The sequence below is a fragment of the Notothenia rossii genome (genome assembly GCF_949606895.1).
Source record: "Notothenia rossii genome assembly, chromosome: 9".
NCBI lineage: Eukaryota > Metazoa > Chordata > Actinopteri > Perciformes > Nototheniidae > Notothenia > Notothenia rossii.
In genome coordinates this window covers 56,830,648-56,857,147 of record NC_136907.1, presented here as the reverse complement: position 1 = coordinate 56,857,147, position 26,500 = coordinate 56,830,648, and the positions used below count along the sequence as shown (strand labels likewise).

The 26,500-nt window shown below is 43.4% G+C and overlaps 1 protein-coding gene across 11 annotated transcripts in view; it reads left to right on the top strand.

The window, feature by feature from the left end:
- rnf220a (ring finger protein 220a) overlaps positions 1-26,500 on the top strand; it is a 294,921-nt gene that overhangs the window by 265,426 nt on the left and 2,995 nt on the right. For 8 of the 11 annotated variants that reach the window (XM_079648068.1, XM_079648065.1, XM_079648067.1 and 5 more), the window contains 7 exons: positions 809-932; positions 7,689-7,881; positions 7,985-8,040; positions 8,596-8,707; positions 16,175-16,286; positions 18,750-18,944; positions 19,359-19,433. In XM_079648068.1, the coding sequence (XP_079504194.1) occupies positions 809-932; positions 7,689-7,881; positions 7,985-8,040; positions 8,596-8,707; positions 16,175-16,286; positions 18,750-18,944; positions 19,359-19,433 (867 nt within the window). The remainder of the gene's footprint in view (positions 1-808; positions 933-7,688; positions 7,882-7,984; positions 8,041-8,595; positions 8,708-16,174; positions 16,287-18,749; positions 18,945-19,358; positions 19,434-26,500) is intronic. The other 3 variants (XM_079648070.1, XM_079648064.1, XM_079648063.1) reach the window with 1 other exon arrangement.

Genomic DNA, 26,500 nt, shown 5'->3' with positions numbered 1-26,500 from the left:
ATGAAGCCCAAGCAGGGAGACTTTAAAAGTCTTCTCTCTCTTGTATGTAGATGTTACCCCAACGACAGCCCTTAATCTCCAACTTGGTCTCCAGTCATTCTTTCCTATAGATGCTCAGCAGTTCTGTTCTTTCCTAGAATACAAGAAAAAGACAACAAATGGTTACCACTAACCTCTAATCCACTTGTTTCTCACCCCACTGCCTTCTGTCTGTTCCACTAGCTGTAGAATCACTAATAACTCTTTTGCACTATAGGCGTTAAAGTGCTGTACCATGCCATGTGAGCGGTTTGTTATTACTTATTCTTAGTACTGAAACTAGTCACATGTTTCAGTCCAAAACAGCAGGTTAAATTGGCCACAAAAAAGCCTGCTTTTGGCTAAACTGAGCATTTATTTGAATCTGTTCCAAGATGGAAAGGCCTTTAATTTGAAAGCAGAGAGAGCTGAGCCTACGTCCTGTTGAAAACATTTTGAGTATAGGAACAAAAAGGTACAACATGGCACAGAAGATTCCTCCCAAAAGAAGAAGGAAGTAGTAGGTGCTTGCACTGAATAAGTTGCTAGGTTCAAGTAGTTTTTGTAAAATAATTACATTAGTTATTTAGATAAACAAAATGTATTCTTGTTTTATTGACAACGAACAATAGTCGTGCTCATCACAGCTGCTCATGGTATAGTACAGATAACGCGTCCTATGGAGATCTGGCCTTTCTTACACCTCACCACTATTTTTCAAGAACAAAGTGCCACCAAATGTGGGAAATGTTTGCTTTCATTAACATGTGTCCGTTTGTTTGTGTGTCAGCGTGAGGGTACGCTAGGCGACGATGACTCTGCAGATGGAGAAAATGGGCGGGGCTTTGAGGAGTACGAGTGGGCGGGGCAGAAGAGGATCAGAGCCACAGCCTTGCTGGAAGGAGGCTTCCGAGGTACACACACGCATACTTCACATATTCCAACACAACGACTTCCTTCAAACATCATAACACCATTAGCTCATGTAGGATATGCATGCTAGCTTTTCTAATTCATAGCTTTTAAAACTTTTTAGTAATATTTGACATTCTGGGAACACTCTGGTTTTACGTTTTTTACGATTTGTAAACTTTTTCACGCATTTTGAAGTCCTTTCTTCGCATTCAAATTTTAAAATGTTCCTCATATTTCAGCCATTAATTACCTTTCAGTTCAAACCTCCCTTTCTTACACATTTTAGCCAGCAATTCAGTGTTGAGCCTGTTGTCAGCTGTGTTGAATGGGACCAGGGAGCCACAATGGTGCCAGCAGTGTTCTGAGGGGAATTCCAGGTTCGCCCCGCGGGAGTGTGGGTCCGGCCAAGCTCAGCTGGACTTGGCCGGACCCTACACAACCCTCTTAGCAAGGGGAAGGAAAACACATTCAGGTGTGTGTGTGTGTGTGTGTGTGTGTGTGTGTGTGTGTGTGTGTGTGTGTGTGTGTGTGTGTGTGTGTGTGTGTGTGTGTGTGTGTGTGTGTGTGTGTGTGTGTGTGTGTGTGTGTGTGTGTGTGTGTGTGTGTGTGTGTGTGTGTGTGTGTGTGTGTGTGTGTGTGTGTGTGTGTGTGTGTGTGTGTGTGTGTGTGTGTGTGTGTGTGTGTGTGTGTGTGTGTGTGTGTGTGTGTGTGTGTGTGTGTGTGTGTGTGGGTCACTGGGGAGCACGGCTGCTCTGTGACACAACACACACGCTGATAGCTCTGTCACATTTCTGCTCCTCACATTTTTCAAACTTGTGATTTTATGTTTAGCCAAACTCATTTCACTTAATGTTCTTATGCTTAACTTGTTTGAGCAAGTAGTACAACAATGAAATACATGATACTGTATATACTTGATTCACCCAAAGACCAGAATGGAGACACATATTTCTTTACTCATATTAAAAGTGCTGCAGCCTATGCTTTATAATGAACTGGTTAATGTCTTTATAGTTTTTAGATTTATTGTTTGGAAAATCTGTAGAATATAACGGTGATCAGTTCCTGTTGGGAACACAAAATGGAGCTACAAATCATTTCATTATAGATATATATATATATACTTACTATTTCCTTATTTCATCACTTTGTCTATAATATGTTAAAAACCCAAGCCCAAAAGATAAATGTATCTACGTTGACTTTTGGGTTGGATGATTTATTCCGCACTGTGCCCCCCATTGTGGCCTCACGTGTGTTTATGTGTAATATGTGGATACAAAAACAACGGTGGAGGAAAACCCTCAAGATGTGCACAGATGGAGGTAAAGAGCCGTTGTCATCTCTGAGAGGCTCCTTCAAACCCTCTGCCTCGGCTTTCATCTGTCCCCTTCCAGCTCTGCCTGTTCGATCCGTTGTTAAACACACACATGCTGAGCCTCACCTGCAAGCCAGAGAGAGAGAGCCGAGGAGACAAGACAGATCAATGTTGAAATCTCAACTGTAGCGCTCCAAAGAACAGCTCGCGGGGTGGGAGGTGGCCATCCATCTCCCCGGCGCTCCGTCTCTCTTTCACGTCGTTAAAGCGAGCAGACACAGGACCCTTCTGCCGCTCTCTAATAGGGGGCCTTGTGATGTGACACATTTAACTGAGGTGGCCTGGAGAGAACCACTTCAAACACTCACACACTCTGCTCAGGGCTCAGAAAGTGGATCTTGTCTTGAAAGCTCCTCAGTGGTTCTAACACTCGCCGCTGAATCGGGCAAGCTCTGGAGGGCCAGCGTGGGCCAGACGGACACAGAGATGTTGCAGGGGGTCTCCTCAGCTGGCGGCATGAAGAGAGGGCCTATCCCTCTGTGAAGTGCCACCATCCTTCCCTCCCTTTGAGAGCGCCAGGAAGAAAGGCAGAGGGAACGGGGCCCTTTCAAGGGGAGGAGGGAGGGAGGAAAATCGAACAAGATCCGTTTATGATTGAACTCTGTGTGAGGGAAGACTTCCCTGTGTCTCGCACCGGCTTAGCCAGGTTGAAAGGAGCCTCAGCTCAGACAGAGAGCCTTCTTCATCTGTCTAGTGGACTGTCTGTCTGTCCAAGTGTCCGTTTTATGAGCCGGAAAGCAACTAGATTTAGCTTCTTAACCTTGCGGGATACATTATAAAAATATGGCCAAAGTTTTGATCATAATGTCATGCACTTTGGATTGTGCCATTTTAATTGTTTTGATATTAGCGCCGATAAGAGAGCTCGGTTTTTGTACAGATTCCAAAACGTAAAGATGCTCAGACTTTAAGGGTGCAAAGCCCTTATTTTCATATCAAATCAATTGGTCTCATTATTTGTCTTCAATCAAGCGGCACAAAAAAGTGAACCTTAATAAAATAGTTTAAACTACAATAAATGTAGATTACAATGAGGAAATATTTAAAGAATTGTTTAACAAGGCTAAAAAGACATTCTGAGAGATCTGCAAATAGACACTTTTGTTCTTTCACAATGTTTGGAATCATTTTGAAAGCACGATGCCAGGGAATACTTTCAAATTCAGTGCAAAGTTTCCAGAGCCCAATGAGGTGTTCAGTGTTCTATTGTCCAATAGCAATTCAAGTTCCTGATATCCAGCAAATAACTGCAATACTTCAATAATATTTCACCAAATAATCAATTATGAGCATTTTGGCTAGAATGACAGCCAAAACTAAAAATAGATTTGAATACAACATATTTTTTATTAAGTTTTTTTCCTATTGATATTTGGTTCTCTCGTGCTTTTCCATTGGCATTACCAGGCATTGAACAGAGTGGTTGATCTGTGAGTTTATCCGCAGACAGATGGAAAGACAGATAGGGAGGCAGACAGATCCAGAGGTCTGATATCAGCCCGTGCTGAGAGACAGAGGAGGAGAAGAAGAGGGGGATTACTGCAGGATGAGATGGCCCAGAGGGATTGAGAGAGGAGAAAATCTGCGCTTTGTAAATGGACTTCAAAGATGGCCGTCTCATGTCTTTGTGTCTGTGTCCTTTTCCCCATCTCTCTCTCTGACCTGTAAATGGCAGAAAGATAGTGCGATGACCTTTGACTCTCCTCCTCTCTGCTTCTTAGAGGGTCCAGATAATTGCTATGGTAACGGGATGTCTGCGAGGTCGGTGGATTGGTTGATCCGGGCTGTCAGTCAGCCTGATGAGCCTTTGATCCCGCCTGCCTCCTCAGATCTTGACTTGTAGCAGCGCTGAGGTGACACCTATGTAGATTGAGTGTGTTCGCTGTTGCAAACATGTAAATCAGAGGATAAAACATGTAGTTAGCATGTTAAGAGTCACCGGTATTCAGGGGATGGTTATGATAATGAGGCAGACCAGGATGGCCCTGTAGGAGTCGGGAAGTGTGTGTATTGATCACGCCTGTCAAGCGGAAAAAGAGGAAACTGGTACAAGGGGGGGAGGAAAGAGAACAATTGATACAGGAGTAGAGAGAAAAATAAACGTGGTAAAAGAGAACAGTCAAAAAAAGAAAAAAGGGAACATTAGTAGAAAGGGGATACGTCGGATGAATGCGAAAGTATAAAGGTAAGAAAGGAGTGATGACGTAAAAAGGAGGGGAAATAAGGTGAGGAATAAATAAGAAGAGAGGTGGAGAGGTAAAAAGGAAAGTGGGGGGGATGTGGGTGTATAATGTGAGTGAAAGGCAGTTAGAGTGGGGCTGACCTTTCCTTGGCCAGATTAGATTGGCCTGCCAAGACTGCTTAGAGGGACAGATAGAAGCACCAGGACACACACACACACACACACACACACACACACACACACACACACACACACACACACACATACAGCGGGCCACACATATGCTCACATTTAAAAGACCTATGACATGTACAGTTTGTCTATGCTAAAATAGGCCACATATCTGTAAGAAAATAACACATCATATCCATCTTTTAAGGTTTGGGCGATATTTAAAAATAGTCCAACTGGTCAACCTCTACTATTGAAGATACATTCGTGCAATTCTGTGTGTTGCGGGTTCCCGACCTAGGCCACAGTTTAGAAATATGAAACACGTAAATTCATCAAAGCAGTCTTGGTTATTCTTAGAACAGTTAAAAGACTAACTATTAACACAACCATTAAATTAACTAAATAAACAGACTCAAAATCACCCCACAAAAATCGGCACTCATCGACATACTACTGTAATATACTGTATATTTGCCCGGTTGGTTTAAAAGTCTTTGTCTTGTGCTTTGTTTTATTTATTCTCAACTGTATTTTAGACCCATAACTGATCCTCAGATCAGTCCTGTACAGAACCTGTAAAGTTAATAATCCCTCTGGCTACAGGTTTTTATGGATCCACTTAGGTCAGGTTTATGATCAAAGCACAGATTTTGGAGCATCTCTGTGGCTTTGAGGTTGAGGCAACATCTGGAAAAACCTCTACCCACATGCCCAAATTCCAATTCTTGAAGCCAGTTATTGTGGCTAACTTAGCCACAAGATCTATAGTGAAATCAGTTGATCAGATTATGCCCCAACCACCACAACACACACTGCAGTAAAGGATATCTGTTTTACTCTCATGTACATCTGCTGGATAAGAAGCCTGCCCTTCAAAGCTTGGTACCTAACCTTTCTGACAAAGGCATTCTGGGTAGACTGGCTTAAGGTTAAATGTAAAGAGAACATTGGACCTACTTCCATGTGTGAATCTAAGTATGGACCTCATACGTCAACAAAAGGTTGTAGTAGGTGAAAGACAGGTCAGAAATAAAACGCAGTTCCCTGTAACACAGAACTTTACCCTAAGCAAACCAAACTAATTAGCGATTAGAAAATCTGCCAGTGAAAAAAGGCTAAAAAAGGAATGTAGTTCAACCCGGTATAATGTGACACGTGCTCTGTTCACCTTCTGCTGTGCCCTGAGTAACTAAAGCCTCAGTAGCCGAGCGGAGCAGAGATTTACACTGCGTGCCCATTGTTACCGTATGATCCCTACTGCTGTGGAGACCAAATAAAAGTTAAAAGGTCCTTTTTATTTGATCACTAAAAACCGTGGCCCCTGTAGTAAAACAGCTTAGCACTGGTGGTGCGTTTTATCTTGCTGGCTTTACCGTTCGACACTCTCATTCATTCTCCTCCCTCCTCATTTTAAAAATGATTTTCTAGAGTAAGAGTGAAATGAATTCTGCAGTTAAGGAGGAGGAGGAGCACGTGTTTAAATCTCCTCCAAGACGAATCTTAGAGCAGCTGATTTGCACTTTGACAAAGACGCCACAGTGAAACAGTGTAGTGCACTGAGAGGGAGTCAAGTATCGAGACACGCATACTGGGACAGGGGGGTTAAATAAGATGGCTGCCAACGGTGTCGAGCTTCTATCTGGTCCCATATATATACACACACACACACACACACACACACACACACACACACACACACACACACACACACACACACACACACACACACACACTTGTCATATACACATAGCACACTAGTCCAGCTAAGAGCTTGTAGAAATTGGGATAGGTGTAAATAAGATGGCTGTCAGCCTGTCACTGGTACACACACACACACACAGAAACACACGAGTCACATCTCAAGTGAAACACACACACCTACCCACCTGCAAGTGCTCAAATAGTAACTCACACACACCTTACCTACCTATGCGTGGTAGATAGACACGAGTAAGTGACAGGTAGACTGACTCACACTTGCGTGCACACACACACACACACACACACACACACACACACACACACACACACACACACTCCTTCAAGGGGGTTGGAGAGAAGGGGCCTAAGTGACAGAGGGACAGACAGTCTCAAACAAACATTGAGGAGACGCCTCTTAAGTGACGGACACACACACAGCCAGCTCTGTGGCTAAGTGGAGCTGAAGGGAGCAGTCAGGCAGCGGTGAGGGTTTGTCTGAGCGTTCATCACTGGGTTTATAGAAGTGCCACTCACACACATACACACACTCGCCCTCTCTTTCTCTCAGGGATTGATGGGCGAGGTGTCAGTCTTCATCAGTTCACCCATGTCTGAACGCTGTCTTTCTGACCAAATATTTTCCCATCTACAGACCTGTAATTGGAAAGGGAAAAAGTAAAGTTTTAACTGAGCTAAAATTTAAGATCTTAAAGTTTCTCAGGAAGAAGTTTGAGGCCAAAGTATTTTGTAGACCTTTAAAATGTGCCTAGTGGAATCAAGAGATGAGGACAATGCAGTCATAACTTAAAAAAGGGAACGCTTGGGGTGCCACTGAGTGAATTTAGTTATGTTGTGTAGTTAAAAGAATGAAAGAAATTATAGTCATATTTCAGTTAAGGGATACAATGATACGTAATGATAACAATACGTAATTAAAAATGTATGAAGTATGTACAAATATTTGAAAATAAAACAGTGTTTTGATTTCTAATGCCCCCTTCTGATTGTTCTATTCATTGCTATTTTCATGTGCCACAATAACAGTGTTTTTTCACTTAGGGGCTTTTTTGAGCAGCAATTAGCATGTCATTCATTCAATAACTTTTAGAACAAGCCTCACTGCATTGCGTTGGAGTACGAGTGATTAGCTGTGGGATTATACTATTTAAATGTGGGCTCAAAATTCAGCTGATCACCAGTTTTTCAATATATCAAACCACTTGGGACCAATGTTCTGTCACACTCCCGCACACAATTTCCAAGGTTAGTGATGTGAAATATAAATAATCCTAAAAGATGGTCTTTGAATTACTTTCACAGGAACTGGTTTCGCCACGTGTAGCGTCAAGGAGAGCGCGGCAGACAGCGACGTAGACTTAGACGTGGACGGAGACGACACCTTGGAGTACGGCAAGGCGCAGTACACCGAGGCCGACATCATCCCCTGCTCCGGGGCCGGGGAGGACCAGGGGGAAGCCCGGGAGAGGGAGGCGCTACGGGGGGCCGTGCTCAAGTACGAAACCTTAACAATGAGCTAGCAGAGTTAACTAATGTTTGCTAATGGAATGCACCCTAAAGGCTACGTTCATACTAACTGTTGTGTCTCTGTGTTGCAGCGGTGGGATACCTTCTAACAGAATAACGCCTGAATGCTCCAAATGGGCCAGCGACGGTAGGATTTTCATTTCACAAATGTATTAATAAGAGTTTAGTATTGCAGGACTGCATATAAAGTGTATATACTTACTCACACAAAAAGATAGATCATTGTCAAAAGTGCCATAGGTTTTTTTAGCAAACAAATTCTCACAAAGGAGAATAGGTGGAGCATTCACCACAAGTCATGAGCTCAGTTAATCAATTTAAGAGCCACAAAGCCAAGATGCCATGAATAGGGTGCTATTTACATGAGACACACAATAGTTTCAAGTTAGAGGAAGTGTATTAAGAATGTAATTATAGTGGTGTATCCTTTTTTCCCCAGAGCTGGGGATTCTTATTGTCTCGCACTCTGTGTACTTTAGTCTTATTCTCATTTTTACTGCCTTTTTTTCGATCCTTGAAACCTTGTCAAATGAAGTCTTGTATTTATAAAGAATATTGTTATATATTCGTTTCACTTTATCTACTAATTTTTGACAGTTTCTAGGAATGTAGCATTGAGCTGTTGAATGCTAATTGAAGCTTGTTGTCCAGTGTTAACCATGCCTTCTGTTTGTGTTTACAGAGATGCCTTCAACAAGCAACGGAGAAAGCAGCAAGACAGACCCCGGCACTCCTTCATCCTCCTGCTCTTCCTCCTGCGCCCCGCGCACCTGTAAAAACAGCGAGATCGAAAAGTAGGTTTCTCATATGTGCACACTCGCTTTGTGATTTAGTTTTAAAGATGACGCAGAAATGACTGTCACGTTTCCCATCGTCAGACGTCACACACACACACTCTGTGATTCTATGACTTTGTGATGAGTTTTCGTACTTGTGGGAGAGTCGACTTGTAGACGGTCATAAATGATGCAATTTGTGTGGTTTCTGTTTTTCCTGGGTGTGTGTGTGTGACTAGGAGTGTGTCTCCAGGTATTGATTTTCCTGCAGTTGTGTCCCCTCAGAGCTGCCTTAGAATCATTAATGGCAACATAGACACAAGCAGATACGGGACACGCTCGTGAAGGCAGCAGTGTGAAAAGATGCTAATGTTATCTCACAACAACACCGCTTATACAATGAGATAAGATTGGACCCTGAACATCACACTTGTGGCATTCATTGATTGGAGGCAGACATTAGGGAAAACAAATGACACAGTGCTCAAAATTATGAACTATTACCCAAACATATTAAAATCAAAATGGCCTTCCCTGTCAACACAGCCATCTGCATGAATAAATGTGTGAACAAACACTTGTTATTCAAAGAGACTCTGCATGTTAACCACTATAGATCATGTATCTGAATCAGAATTTAACAAGTCAACACTGTCACCCGTTCTTACCCAGAAATAAAAGTGTATTTGGTCAGTCAGTGTGCATTTTAATTATATTTTCGTATTCTAGGAGGCCATGAACCAAAAACGACACAAACGTTGACGGTCTCGATGTTGCAGATCTCCCCCAACCTAAATTTAGCACAAAAAAAAGGACCCAACAAATGATTCTTCGTATATAAAAAAGCTAATCCAATTCAAGTTTCACAATACTGGTTGAAGTACAGCCTTGCAGCCGACTCAGTCAACCTATATTATCAAAAAAGAGCAGTACTTTAACTGACAAAATACCAGGTTTAGCCATTCAGCCTTAGAAGAAACACTTCTAATGGTTTCATATTGCCATGTGAATATGACTGCAGCTTGATGCTGGATTGGACAGAACAAAAAAAGCCCCCTCGCTTTGCTGTGCTGCAAACACACACTGACCTATCCATTAGAACACCCCGTGTGTGTGTGAGAGGCCAGCGCTCTGTAATTCCCTCATTTCCATCTCCTCATCCATATTCTGCCACAAGCAAACAATCACACACACACACACACACACACACACACACACACACACACCCTGTCCCCCGCATGGGCAATAGAGGTCAGCTCATTGCGAGAGAGAAACGTCAGTGGGCAAGCAAGCAAAGAGAAAGAGGGATTTGGTTGATTGGTTGCTTCTGCATGTCTGGCATATTCTCCTGTCCTTTTGCCCCGTGTGATTTCTCACACACACACACACACACACACACACACACACACACACACACACACACACACACACACACACACACACACACACACACACACACACACACACACACACACACACACACACACACACACACACACACACACACACACACACACACTGAGCTGGGGTCAGTCTGCTTGTTGCCTTCCATCCCAAACCCTATTTCCTAAAGTGTTTTCCTTTGTCCACCCAAAGTGCCTTTTTAGAATACCCCCTAAAAATCCCCCCTCATCTCATTTTCCTAACCTTTCCCGCTTTCAGTTTCATTTCCTCAGGCAAAATGTATAGGTGGGAATGATGTGTGTGTGTGTGTGTGTGTGTGTGTGTGTGTGTTGTTGTGTTTCCTCTTATTGGAAACCTCAGTCAAAGCTGAAGTGGCTAACAGAGCAGGAATCCAATGACATAATACGATTAAGGAAGGTGTTAAATGTATATTTACTAAAAACATTACTTTTGAGAATAGCCATTTTTATAGCTTTCCTTTATTAAGAATGTTTCCCATCAGCCCTGGGGAGACAGCACGCGCTAAATGCTTCATTTAGATGAATCAATCCTCAGTGTGTGTGTGTTACACATATTAAATATCAGCAGATGGGATAACTGGTGAATAAGCAGAGCAGCTTGAAGTGTATTGATCAGAAACAGCCCTGCAAGGTGTGTGTGTGTGTGTGTGTGTGTGTGTGTGTGTGTGTGTGTGTGTGTGTGTGTGTGTGTGTGTGTGTGTGTGTGTGTGTGTGTGTGTGTGTGTGTGTGTGTGTGTGTGTGTGTGTGTGTGTGTGTGTGTGTGTGTGTGTGTGTGTGTGTGTGTGTGTGTGTGTGTGTGTGTGTGTGTGTGTGTGTGTGTGTGTGTGTGTGTGTGTGTGTGTGTGTGTGTGGGGCGAGGGGATGCATTTGAAGCTTCTTTTTTTTCGTGCTGTGATCGTCCTTGTTTAACCCTGTGTTTATCTTTGTGTCTGAGAGAATGAGATGTAAGCAGGTGTGTGTAGAGACAATGGTCAAACAGCGCTGATTGATCTATTTGTGCACACACACCTGCACAGTAGGCATGGTATTAATGTCGGTGAGGAAGCGTTGCCCTCCTATGGTGCTGTTTACATTAAATAGTTGCAAAGCTATTTGTTATTGTAGAGGATAGAGATGCAACTAAGGATTATTTTCATTGTGATAAATGTGCCGATCACTTTCTATATATATATATGTATATAGATATACATATCTCTTTATCAATTAATTGGTTATAAAATGTCAGAAAAATGTGCATCCAAATTTCCCGAAGTCCACCCTGGCATCTTGAAATATATTTTCATACACTAATACAATATAAAACTGAGAAAAGCAGGAAATATGATTTTGTTTTTTTAGAGACTGAAAAACTCAGTTCAAGATTAACAAATAATCAATTATCGAAAAAGTTGGCAATTGTTTTTCTGTGAAACAACTAATTGTTGTTGTCTAGTGTTGGACAGTTTTAGATGGCATCGAGTCCAAGTTTCTCTCCAGAGTAGTTACTTTAAGACCGTTTTTTGTAATAAATGTTCCTGCCATAGACCATACACAACTAAGACTAATGTCAGTAAGGGAATATTTCCTGGCAAGGAACAGATCTCATTTAGTTGCAATCATCAACTCTCACCTGAAGCATATTTCCAAGAACTACCTTAAATCCTAAGAATTTCTGACGTTATGACTTAGTTAAGGCCAGAATGTGTCTGTGTGTGTTGCTACATGATGTTCTAGCTGAGGTGTTATTGGCCACCTGGAGCCGAACATGCCTTAATCTAAGTATCCATTTAAAGCCAGCCAACGAGATGCTGAATGATTGCAATGGAACAGGCAGTCAGCTGGCTGGAACAATTCCCCGCCTCACTCCTCTCCACTTGCTATAAATGCACGTATTTGTGGAGCTTCTGTGCCTCTCCGTCCCCAAATGAAAATGAGATTTGTCTCCTTTCGTTACATTGATACATTGTGCATGTGTGTGTGTCGCTGTGTGTGCTCTGCACAGCGTTATTGAAATCTCTCTCTCTGTCTCTGATCCCAGATGGGTAATGATTTGGTCGCCTCCGGGGGCGTCCTTGTTCCCTTGCTCATTCCCCCGCAAGATAAATGAGCTCACACACACACATACACACACACATTCACGTGCAACGCCTGAGACGCTCTTTCCCCTCCAAGATAAATGGCCCCTCCAATGCAGCCAATGCGATTGCTGCCAAATTTGGTGCTCCAGCTGGAACAATGCGGAGAGATTTCCATGTGGTTTCTGCAAATAATTGAATCTGTCCTCAATTTGGAAGTGATGAAGCTAGACTCCCCCCCCCCCCCCCCCCCCTACACACACTGCCCAGTAGCTCTGGCTGCCTTCTTCTCCTTTATTGATGTCGCTAAGCCACATTTCTCTCTCTTTCTGCCTTCTTTTTTCTCTTTCCCATTGCTCGTTTCTTCTCGTCCTCTGTCTCAATTTTTCTCAGGCACTTACAAAACACCCCCCACTATCCCCTACCCTTTGGCCCCCTGAGACCTACACACACAGAAACACACACTCAGACACACACAGATCGGGCTGGGGCAGGGGAAATCAATAGTGACTTAAATGTTTTATCATGGTGTGTCAGTGTAGTTAAGGCCTCGGTTAACAGGGTGCAGCAGACAATGATGCTCTAAAGGGATTTACCGCTGCTATTTTCACAGCACCTGCCTGACAGAGATTTATTTCCCTACCAGGTGGATCAAATGTTTCCTAGAATATTGTGGTTTTTCTGAGAATGAATTGTTAATTTTATAATTTGTTGTGTGCTCGCGGTGAGAGAGCCAGAGAGGCCGAGTGAGGCCAAAATGTTGGTAGACAGTAGATTAAGACACGGGGCTGATTGAGATGGATGGTGGAGGGTCTTCAGCTACACACACACACACACACACACACACACACACACACACACACACACACACACACACACACACACACACACACACACACACACACTAATGAAATGAGAAATAGCCCCACACACGTTGGGGATGGAGCGCTAAATAGAGGGGAGGCGCAGCCATCTATCTGTCTCTGTCATGCGCTCCTGCCTGCTTGTCGCCATAGGGCTGACTGGAGATGGAAATGCACGGCAATTTCACTTTCTTTCACTTACACACACACACACCGTCCAAAATAGCCCGGTGGGCCACTAACTGAGCTGGAGTAGCAGCATGTTGCGTGAATGGACGTTTTATTCCAGTGTTGGATCTTTAAGTTTTATGATGCCAGGCTTTCAAATGAAGGCCACGGCTTCAGTCGAAACGTACCGAGACGGAGCTTTGTCCCACTGTGCCCACAAACACTCTGCCCAAACAGATGTGCAGTACATACAGCTTAATATCCATACAACGATTTATAAATGTTAGATCTGGTGTTCCTGTACAGCTATTGTATTCAACATCGAGTCCAGGACTTTAATTATAATTTAAAACCCAATTCCATTTAACTTCCTGATTTAGATTTGAGCAGATTCTAAGGCTCTTTCTTTATAAGAACTGTTCTCAACAGCTTACACATGCAATAGCCTAATAGTATCATTAGTATTGTTGTATCGCCACCAATACCTGCAATCATACAAGCTCGCAAATCAGGTTTATAACCATATGATGTAAATATGTTTTAAAGTAGCGTAAATAACGTGAGTCTCCCCCTGGGACACACACTCATGGAAACTTGCCGTAACACCCTTACACTTTAGGTTGTTACCCAATCTGAAGTGTTTCTGCGAGTCCACCTGACATGTTTACTAAGCCAGAGTCCCAGTGACATTAATTTCAGTATTTTTGGCTCCCAAACTGAAAAGCTTGAAAACCCCTGAGCCAGCTTAAATCAGTGACGTAGCATAAAGAGCTTAAACTCAAGGATTTGTACTTGTAGTTTTTTGCTGGTGGAGAGGTAGTTTATCTCTCTGTGTAGCCCAGGAGAGTTGTCTTTCCTTTCCCTGGCCCTGTGAAATCATCCTGTTCTCCTTGTTGCCTCCATTCAACCTTTGCATCTCCTCATCCCCCCCCTCCTTGCTCCCAGTTTAAATGGCCACGTCAAATTAAATGAACATATCAAATTAGGAAGTTAAACAGATAGAGACAGAACGACTAATACAGAGGCGAAAGGGGGAAAAGCAGAAACTTATTTTTCTGTCCTTGTTCTTAAACTCACTTCGGACAAAGACGGGAAGCGCCTTGGCAGAGTTTTTTCCTCGACTGAGCGACAGGGAGCTTTATTGGAGTTGTTAAAAGGCACAGACAGCCTTGTTTTAGGGACAACCCCCATCCAGCCCAGAGTCCACTGACCATTTATCAGCTAGCAGGCTAATCAAGGCTAAATGGCTTTTTACAATCTCAGGACTAATAAGAGGAGAGGCTAAAGCAGTTTATAGGGCACGGGACGGCCAGACAGTCTAGGAGTCCCAACTTAACCTTTATAGACACAGGAGGGTGGTGGGCTTCAGGCAGGGGATAGAGCAGGTCCACCTTTAGTGAAGGAAGACAAACTGACTTGCCAAGTCGTTTAGGAATATCAAAAAATTGTAAAAAGGAAAGTGTAAAAAACAGAGTGCAACTGTATTGCTTGATTTGACCAATGATCCAAAAACTAAAATGTACAAATAAATTACATTTACCTTAACTTTGTTTTAAAATGTTTAGTTTTTCTTCCAAGGTTTTAAAAAAGCTGGAGAAAAACATGTGCGTCGATCACATCAGAGTTTTTAGAGAGTTGTTGTTGCTTTTGCACCACTTCCTGAGCTTAACACTGGAGTAATTATAGAATTCTGGTGATGGTCTTGCAAACCAAATATGTTTCATTTCAATAAGCTTTATGATAGGAATCAAGGAAATACAATGTAAATCTATTCATGTTAACTTCTATTATTACTATTGCATTGCAGGCATGGATTGAAGGAAACCTGTCTCTTAATAGTACATTCAGAAAGTCAATCCTTGTTATCCTTTCCTTGTAGCCTCTGTAGCTGTTTGAGGATGCAGCAAATGAAGCCATATCCTAGGACACACACAGCCACTTATCGTTCTATTTCGCTCTCGCCCTCTCCCCGCTTGTCCTTCCCCATCCAGATCAATACCATAGATCAGCTAGCTATCAGGCTGCAAAATGCCCACATCACCATAAACACACACACACACACAGTCCCATTTGAACACGCACATCGTGCAGATGGCTATAATAAACACGGTGCGGCCTCGTCTCGCTGCGCCAAATCATCATCAGCTGCAGCGCTGTGGTCGACCGTATTGATTTAGTTATGGCTGCTTCATATGCTGTCGGACAGTGTTAAATGCACATTTTCTGTTATCATGCTACACATTAATCAGAGGCTGCTCAGGAGGAGAGGGGAAGGTAGGACGGTGGATAGAATGAAGAAAGGGGGAGAGCAGATAAAAACAGAATGAAGGAGATACATTGAGAGGGATGAAAGGCATGAGGATAGATGGCAAAACAAAAGAGAGGAGATCCAGAGGATGAAAGTTAAACAAGAGATATTAGAAAAAGAGGAATGGGCACTTTTCTCAATTCGAGAGGGGAGTGCAAAGGATAAAATGTGTTAATGCATTGTTACATTTAGCTTATTAACTGTTTCTGTGTCAATGTTAGCATAGAACTTTTCAAAAACTCCCTGAAAACACATGTTGACTATCGCTGGGTCAAAAAAGGACCAAAATCCTATCTCTATATTTTGAAGGCCGAATGGCGATACACATTATATATCTATATATGTTTTCTAAGAGGTGGGCTTAATGTCAAGGCACAACAGAGTATTATTCCCTGTTAGAAAATACAAAACAGCAACACAATTTAAATGAATAATGTAAAGTAAATAGACCTACTTCTGAGAATAGTCTGTTTCATAAAACGCAACGACAAACTACTTTTATATTAAACGCGTTTCATCTCATTTGAAAAAGTATCTATTTACCTTAAAGTCACTAAATGTTGTACACACGGTCTACTTGGTCAATGGTTCTAGGTTTCACATGTTACACTGTCAATATGTTTCACAATGTCAAAGCTCAACATCTCATCCTCTCTTCCTCCCTCAGGGTAACAGAGGAGGACTCCACGGCTACCACCATGGATGCTCTGAAGGCTCGAATCAGAGAGCTGGAGAGGCAGATTCTGAGAGGAGACCGATACAAGTGTCTCATCTGCATGGTGAGCATATCATTTACTCCCTTAATGGCAGTGAGGGTGTCTTTTGTCAGGAGGCAAAAACCAGCAGACTTTGTTTATAGAAGTGCAGATTACAGGAATGCTAGTGTTAGCGCAAGTAACTACATTTCCACATGATTCTCTTTGCTCTGTTCATGCTTAATGAACAAAGCCCTCCTGCCAACCAATCTAGCTAACAGGATCCTCCATATTCTTCATTATTCGGCCAATTACTTGATATTGGGCTGACAATGCCAATTTTGCCCTTTCGTCCCTATTTTACTGCATTTAGGTCAAAACTGTTGCACTCTCTGCTATGCGTCACGATACCAGAAATGTAGTATTCAATACCTGTGGCACTGTAGGAAAAAAAGTACTGCCATTTTTGTACTTAGTAAGGAAGCGTCAGTTCCCATGACATCCCTAGTCTCTGCAAACTAAAGTATCACCCAGCCCACGGCACATTGGAGTGCTATAGGAACGAGTCTTCAGGCATTGCTTTTGTGGCCACTTTGTGTTTCGCAGGTATTTGGCTTGAGGTTGTCATCAATCACCGTGTTGTATGCGTGCATGCATCTCATTTCCCTCAGTTTGTGGATGCCCAAGTCTCTTAAAGTGTCTGAGCTCTTTGTGTTGTGGTGGTCTCTGCTCCTGCATGGCTTTGCCAGTCAACTGAATGTGTGCAGGGAGACCCCAGAGACCCCTGTGGGAAGTGCAGGACAGTCTCAGGGTGATTAAACATGTATTAATAACCAGCCGGCACATTTTAGATTTTGTGTGAGGATTTGCTTTTCAACATGATCGATTGGACTTCCAGATCAATAGTATTAGCCACATGTTCACTCAGGGCAGTATCAGGCAGTCTGAGGGACATATGTCAATATTCATGTTCATCAGATGCTTGAGATAGGACTGCACCTGCACCCCTCCCCCCACCACCACCCAATCACAGTTTGTGTTCCCCACTTTGTGTCATCCTGTCATCCCTCAAGCTTGTGGACAGTGCAGCGTTGGCATCCTGAGTGTGTGTGTTGGTGTGACTGTGTGTGTGCAATCCGGGTAATTACGGACGCCTGCGCTTCCTAAAGGTCGCCGGGTGCCCGAGGTGACACGGAGGGCAAGGCACAGCGATCGATCACTCACTGCCCCATGGACACACAGCTCTTCTCCGCTCATCTGTCACTGTCCCTCATCTTACACACACACACATTCAGGCATACAGAGGAATAGAAATATGTGTAACATTTTCACACGCACACACACACTGGTGTCTTACATCTAATCCGTCTCTGTCCGTCTTTAACTCGTCACAGTGTTCCCTACCTGTCACAGGGTGGACGACGTGAAAGTCATTAGAATTGCTTTCATTTGTTGTCAATCAGGAAGCATTTAAAGCTGGGCATTTCCACGGCAACCTCTGAGTAAATGCATTCAAAATGTAAGCAGAGTTATTATGAGTCAGTACCTCAAACATGCACATGGATTTAATGGTCTGTTGGTTGCATGTAAGTAGAAAACAAGTGCTCTCCTGGTGCAGCCAAGTTGGCTCAAGTTTACCCTCGGTCTCATCAGTGGCTTTCTACCCCCATCTGCTGGCTATCTTAGGGAGGGGAAAACTGTAGTGTCTGGTTAAGAAAAATACATTTATTGAGGATTTGTATGGTATAAATGTTTTTTAGATAATAAGATGGACATTTAGAAAATTATTACATTCTATAATTATTCTACAAACTTAGATTTTTTTAGAACAGAAAGTCATCTAAATAACTTTGATTTTTTTGTACTATTGGTCAGATAAGAATAAACATGGCATTTCCAAACGTCATCTTGGCCTTAGGAAATGATGGCCTTTTTTTTCATATTCAGACATTTCATAGACAAAACAGCTAATGGATTAATCCCAAACATAATCAACAGATGAAACAATAATGTAATAAGTGTTAGTAACAGTTCAAATGTGATGATGAGCTTTTCCATCTCAGCGTCGTGACATGGACCTACACAGCAGCCTTGTTTAGCAGTATCAGCGGATGACAAAGACATTAATTGCAATAGTCGATTTTGGAATTAAAAACAGAGTTCTTTGACCAAGGAGATCTTGTAACTTCCTGCGAAATAAAGAAAGACATTGAAGGCAACAAATCAATTGCCATCAAGGTACAGCGTGAATGACACTGCCCATCTCAATTGTAGTTACATTTTGATACTATCGACTTTGAGCAACTTAGCCAAGTCACCAGCATAGATACATCTCTTTATTTGTCAAAACAAAGTCAGGTCGAACACAGTAGGCGAGTTCTTCAGCAGGTTGTCCATCGGCTGTCTTCCCTGCACACCTTCACGTGTGTGTGGTTGGGTGTGTGTGTGTCCACGCGTTTGTGTTGCACCTGTCGTGTTTGTGAGTGCGCGATCAGTACGAGCCTGCCTCTATGATTAGCTCTCCCCCCCCACCCCTCCCTTCCGCAGAGGAAGCCTGCTATCCAGTCAGGCGCAGAGATCAAGAGCCTAGGGGTGTGGCCAGGGCCCCGGCCACTGGCCAATGGGGTCGGAGAGAGGCAGCCTAAGTCCCTCCCCCTCGGCTTGTACTGCCTGTACAGGGGCCTTGTGATTGGTGGCTACGGCAGCGGCATAAAGAGGCTCCTCCCACAGCCCTTACGGAGGGTAAGGCACTCCCTCTCTCCTCCGCTCCTTTCCCCCATCCCTCCCGTTCCTCCCTCATCTTTCCGTTCTTTTCGAGAGGAAAAGAAAAGAGGGCCCATCTGATTGGGTCGTTCATCCCTCATCTTGTCCTCCCTCTGCCTGCTTCCCTCCGTCTGTGCTCGTTGCCTGCCTCGATCGTATCAGTGTGTGTGTGTGTGTGAGACCTGCAGGTTGCTGGTTCACTTGCCCCCCATGCTGCCTTGCTCAGTGGTGCTGTGGCTACTGGCTGTGTGGTCCCATGGTTAGTGGTCTGGTGCTGTCGGTCAGGGATTGTCCAGTGTCGTTTTTGGTTGGTGTTACCCGGCATGTGTGTGTCCTCTGAATTTGGTGTAACTTAACCTCCCCCCCCCCCCCCCTTCCCCTCTCTGCTCCTAGGATTCCTACACCATGCCGCTCACCTCCATCCAGTGCTGGCACGTCCATTGTGAAGAATGCTGGCTCCGGACTCTGGTACGTGTGTACACACACACACACACACACACACACACACACACACACACACACACACACACACACACACACACACACACACACACACACACACACACACACACACACACGTCCGCACTCAAACATACTCCTTCTCATGACATGCCGTTATTGCAGCCTCATTTCATAGTCAGTAAGTTCCTCTCTGTAGCTGTGCCCTATAGGGAGGAACTTAAATAGAATATTCCTCAAATTACCTGTTCTCTCGACACACACACACACACACACACACACACACACACACACACACACACACACACACACACACACACACACACACACACACACTGGTTCCAGGCAATGCAAACTCTTTCAGCTCCCAGTGGTGCAAACGCTTGTATGGAATGGTCCCCAAAAGGCTTGTTAAAATGTTAAAATAAAGTGGTCAACTCGAAGCTCTAATGAGTTTTACATAGGGCCTCAGGTCTGCACACAAAGACACACAGGAAGTGGTTTGTTGGTTATTAGTTAGTCTAATATATTCAGTAGTGTGTAATTAGCTGGTGCTAATGTGGTAAATGGAGCACAGTGTTTCTGCTGCTCAGAGGATAAACAGTCTCCTCATTTCTTTAGCGTTCTCTCCTCTTTTCTCAATATGTCATTCGTTGTGTCCTTCCTTTTCTCGCCTCCCTCTTTTTTTTTCATCGTGTATTACTTTTTTCTACATTAACCCAATGGGAAAAAGTATTTAGGGGCCCAGAGGTTTAGTACCACCTTTTGCCACTACTCTTCCTGGGTGCTTTACCAGGTTTTTTTTGTACAGACACTCACGGTCCCCAGAGGATACATTTGTTTAGTTTTCGTTAGAAACACTTAATGTAACCCTTAAAGAGCATCTTGCAGGTTTTTATTTATTCTACATTTGTGCTTAAACTTGCTTGAAAATTACAATTAAAAAAGTGAATGCAGGATTTGATATGTTTTACGAGACATAAGGGCAGGAATTCAGAGGGAAAGGAGCAATTTTGAGCTCTGCTCTTAAAAACGGCTTTTTTTTAAGGTCATACGTCAAACGCGTCATATTACATCACACAGGGGACACATCTCTGCTTTCTGACCGCGGGTAGAGTTAGTAGTTGCGTTGAGTCGAGCGGTTGTGTTTTAGTGGGCTGGTATTTTTCGGTAGTTTTACATTGTATTTCACCATTTGTAATCATGGTGCAGTATTGTGTTTGTGCAGGTTGCACAAATACCAGCCTGTCAGGACATCGACTCCACAGTAAAAAGGACCGGAGCTAGCGTTCGTTCCTGGCTGCGTTGTGCATCCACCTCCCTGCAGCACATACACTCCACAGCTTTATCAGGAAACCGTATTACATCTCTCTCCCCCCCCCTTCGCTGCTCTCTCCCTCTCTCCCCTCCGGTACACTGCACCGTAAGACGTAGTGTGGAGTTGCATTAGGTAACGCTGTGGTGGCTGTACTGCTCCAGCCGTCTCCTTTGTGTTTGTTTGTTTCCCCCTGTCTGTGTTGTTTGTGTGTGCATGGTGGCTGTCACTCCTGGCTCCCGGCTCAACCTCCACTCACCTGCTGCAATCAGCTGTGCACCCTCCCCGACTACACACCTGCTTTCCATCAAGCCATTTACAACAACATATCAACGGAGGCTCCACAACCTTTCACCGCCAGATCGTCAAGTATCTCGCGTCTCCCCTCCGGTACACAGCACCGTAGTGTGGAGTTGCATTAGGTAACGCGAGATACGGCTGATACTTGCGCATTAGTTTCTGTTATGGATCAGTATCAACAGTCCTGCCAGTAACGTTACTATATTATCAATGCTACTTTAGTTATAGCCTGATATATGATAGCTAACTTCACAATGTTGTGATGTGACGTTAGCTAACATTCTGTAGCTAACGCCGGTCACTCACCAAGATAGCTGCCCAGTTCTCCACTGGTTCTCCTCACACCACAGCTCAATTTCTCTCAGATGGCCGTTATTTCTTCTAATCCTTGGCTGCTCCTGGTCTCTTGGACGCCTAGCAGGCTCATAATTATAAGGTTGTGGTCCGTCATATGCATTCGAATATTCATGTTCAACTTCTTCTGTGTCTTCTGTGTCGAAACTAGCATTGGGATCCATGTTTATTAATACGTTACACCGGCCACTCTCCCCCTTGTGTCCCCCGTGTTACGTCACACGCGGAAGGTCACGTGCCGAGGCTTTTTTATGCGGAAGTGAACATTTCTTACAAAAACGACGCCAGATGTCACTGTAGTGTATATTTCTGTATATTTTTTGGAAAATCTAGTGTATTCATCATTTTCCTACACATTTATTCACAGGTGTCTTTAACCTGGAAGTTGCTCTTTAAAGGTCCAATCAGACCAAAGTATTTCTAAGCTTATACTAATACAAGTCTGATCATGTATAGCTGAGTCCATTTTTAGCCATCCAACAGTTTCTTTTTTGTTTTTCAACATATTAGGTGTTGCTGCCTCACAGCTGCTTTTGTGGCTTCGTTCTAAAGTTTCCTTTGTAAATATAAAACAGTTTTTCATGTTATTTTAACGCTTTTATCTCCTAGACGTACAGAAAATCTGTTTTATCCGAATATTACCACCTTTTCCCAGCCCTTTTTTGTTTTGTACCTACAATGGCACTAATATGGTGTTGTGCATGAAATGAAATAAACGTAACATAAGTCTATAAGTCCCTCTTGGGAGGGCTGCCTTTAATCAGATTTAATTGTACATTTAGATCTGCTAATGATTGTCTGGCTCATCCATCCAATATAAGATCAATACTGATGCATGTGGCTCACAACAGTCTGCACATTTTATAAATTACTCGTTCTAATTGTCTTTTATGGCATATTTTAAGGGAGACCGTAAGAAAACGTGTGCGTGCGTGCGTGCGTGCGTGCGTGTGTGTGCGTGTGTGTGCGTGTGTGTGTGTGTTGCCGTCACAGGTCTAATGTATGAGGCATTAAACTCATAGCCTGGAGACAGCTATAAAAGCGGGAGGGCCAAACTGATCAAAGTAAATGCCCGGGAATCTAGTTAACGTCAGCCCAGCCCCTCACCGCTTTAATGAGCAGGCAGCTGGAGCGCAGCGTGACGGGCACACACCCACACACACTCACATACACCAAAACAGGAGTACACAGCTTCGAGAGGCGTGCAAACAAACAAGGGGGAGTAGAAACATCTCAAACCATACCTTCAGCTCTATAGAAACCCACACCTTTTCTACAGTTATTTCCATTGCTCCTCTCTTCTTTATCCTCTCTTGAGACATGCAGGGACTGTTTTGAGTACTCTGGAGCCACAAATCCTCTTAACAGCAGCTTGTGATGTCAGACTCCTGCACCACCTCACTTCTAGGAGTGCGTTCGCCCTTCAGACTGCCTTTAGTGGCCGCACTCACCCCAAAAGTCTTTATTCAGTGGCTTACAGGAAAAGGAGGCTGTAAATCTTCGGGGGTCAGATGAACTTGTACATTTGTACTGACCACAAAGGATTTGGAAGTTATGAGATCTCTGCATTCTGTTGTACCTGTGTGACATATCACACACACTCAGTGAAAAGGCTACACTCTACACACTTTTTACACACATAACAGTGGGCTGATGGATATCTAATGGCGCTTTTCCACTGCAGGGCCTCGCACGGCTTAGTACGGTGTGGTTAGGCCTTGGTAGGCCAGGCTCACCTTATTCTGCGTTTCCATTACAGTTTAGGAACTGGGGTAGTAACTATAGTAACGCAGTGTAGGCGGGGCGATCGGCTGTTCGGCGGGCGGAGCGACGCTGCATAAAACTGCAATGACGTCATCTTTAATGCGGACCACAAAACCAAAACACAGCCGTTAGCTGTTAGCACTTAGAGCTCACAGCTCCTCCTATCTCTTCAGAAACTAGACAAAAGTTAAACAAGTACCAACCTAGGGCTGCGTACCGGTACGCCAAACCGGTACTGGACTTGTAAAAAGTTTCGGTTCAAGTCCGGTTAAAACCGGAACGTCGGGAACCGGTACTTACGTATATTCTCCTTTTTGTTCTAAACCATCTAAAACCTTCCATAGATCGAGAAATTTGCGCTGAGAAAAGACGAAAAACATTGTTTTGGCTTCTGATATGGCGGCCATTACTGAACTCACGAAGTCTCGCAAAATATCGCAACTGCTCGCGAGATATGTGTGACGTCAAGGGAAGCTGGCTTAGACATAGTGGACACTGACAGCGTGGGATGCTGGTTGCCATATTTGTTAGTGTAGCTTACTGACAGCATGGGATACTGGTTGCCATATATGGTAGTGTAGCTAAGCTAACTCCTTTGTATGTATGGTGATATAGTGTCTGCCGAAAGAGCAACACTTCACCCAGACAATGTCAATATGCTGTTGTTCTTGAACAAGAACACATAGACTTGTACTCTTGCATATTGAGTCTTGTATGTACATCACTATGTATGTAGTTGTGTTGTGTAGTTAGTAACACATGTAGAGTTCTAAAAAAAGACATGGTGTAGACACAAGTTGGAAGGGGGCACAATAAACCTGACGAGTTTGAATTTGAGTTGATTATGAGTTTATTTTCAATTGATAATTAGCTCACAATAAGTTCACTTTAGTTACTCACACAACTTGACACAAGTCCGGACTTATAAGTCCGGACCTGATCTGAACCTCTGGACTTGAGTCCGGACCTGAACCTGAATGTGAGTCCAGGTACACAGCACTATACCAACCACATACTGTCTGTGTCATGGCGAATACAGTCGCTGGTTTATTTATGTCTGTAGGCCATTGTTATGAGTGTGGACGGTCGGAGCATATACAACGTTAGCTTAGCTGATCGATCCAATCTCCATTCAGAAAACACGCATTTTAAAAGGTTTTTCGCCTGCCGTCTTGTCTGCAGACCGGTATCAGGATGTTGTTACTTCGGCATCATTTGAAACGTGTATTACAACTAAATCACGGTCAAATATGTTCATTTTGTTGTAGTTGTAGCCCCCTTGCCAGCGATCCTCTCTGACCATTCAGCAGTCGAGAGTGTTTAAGTCACTAGTATTCAGCCCGGTAAGAATCTCGATTTTGGAGTGCCAGAAAAAAGGTGAAAAAGTAGCCCTGAGCCGGAACTAGCCCTAGTGGAAAAGCAAAAAAAAAGCTTAAACCGCGCTGCAGTGGAAAAGCGCCATTAATATACCAAAAAGCAAAGGAAGAAGTACTGAGATCCTTTACTTAATTAAAAGCAGAGTAGTATTATCAACACAGTGTACTTGAATAGGCCCTATTATGCTCATTTTCAGGTTCATGTATGTCTCCATGCTTTAACCCTCTGGAGTCTAAGGGTATTTTCTCGATTTTATGTTTCCTTAAATCACCTTTTAAATGTACTTGTTATACATGGCACCCCATGTGTTACATATCAAAATATTCAGGACAATCTCTGGTCTTGCTATACATGCAAATTACTCACCTTAGAGCACTGTGTGATGAGATAAGTAGCTCTAAGGGTTAACATTTGACATCCGATTGTTTATCACTCTACTTTCCCTTAGGGATGGGTATCGTTAAGGTTTTAATGGTACTACTACTTTATCGATTCCGCTTATCGGTCCAGTCTTTTAACTGTACTCTTATCGGTTCTTTTGGAGAAAAACATGGTAAACTAACTAAACAAATTGTGAACAAAACTAACATTACTTTTTATTTAAATTAAATACATAATATTTCACATCAAAAGAAACAACAATGTTTTAACAAATCGTATTAAATAATGTGATGACAGAACTGTAAAACAGAATAGCTGAAACTTTAACAAAATAAATAACTCAGTTACCTCCAATCATTAACCCATGTTTGTATAATTGAGTTAACTCCGTGTGTTGCTGCTAGCATACATAACACCTGACGTGGAAACGTTACTCGTGGATGGGGCTACAGAGCTGCTAGAAAGACAGTGGAACCCGGTGCATTCCTCAGTCTGAATGTGGTGCACTTTTGCTAAATGTTTAGACAAATTGCTCGTGTTACCGCCCTTACATGATAAACTGTTATTGCACTTTTGGCAACGAGCATTGTCCACATCGAGACGGGTAAAGTTTAACCACACCTCGGAGCGCCTTCTCTCCGCCATCTCCTCCGTGTGTGTGTGTTGCTGCATGTAGCAGCTGCGTGTGTGTGTAAACTGCCCCGCCCCCTCACAAGCAACCGGGGGAGAGAGATCTCTCGCCTGCATTGGAAAGATCGAAAATACTAAAAAGACGCCTTTTGCACGCTTTTTGCATATTAGAAACAGAGTTGGCGGCACTAAAATTGCAATATAATGTTTGTGTAGAAATGATACATATATTTTTTACATGTCTCCAGTACCGATAAAAATACCTAACGTCGGAGCTTAACGGTACCACGGTCTTTAATAATTCAGTTTAATATCGGGGCTCGGTACCCATCCCTACTTTCACTACAGCAGGGACTGAGATACATTAGGACTGACTAATGACTTCATATTACATACCAAGGTTCATGCGATGTGTACAAATACAAATTGAATTTTCAAACTTTTTTTTCAACCATCAATTTATTATAAATATGTTTTTTTCAACTAACTATTTATATAAATATAAGAAACTGGACAATCTCACTATTTACAAAATTGAACATCAGAACTTTCAACCAACTATTCATTATAAATGTGAAGACAGTGTCAAGGTCTTTGTCTGTCTTCAAGACAGTGGGTCTGGCTGCTGTGAAGATGGGGGTGATGGTGCATGGGCTGCTGTGTAGGTGAGGTGTACAAGTGCTATACGAGACCTCCACGAGACCTCCTTGCTGGCTGGGTTGAAGGTGATGGCTGTGGTGGAGCCTTTGTGCTGAGGTGTATCTTGACCTGGGGGCAGGCACAGATGGAGGTGGAGGCAGCTGTAGTGATGCTGGTCTGCTGGTCCTTGGTGGTGATGGCTCTGGTGAAGGCCCTTGAGCCACGGTAGATCTTGACCTGGGGGCCGGCACAGATGGATGTTCTGGCTCCTGGATAAACGCCGCCTGTGGGCCACTAGGCCCAGGCAGCTGTGAAA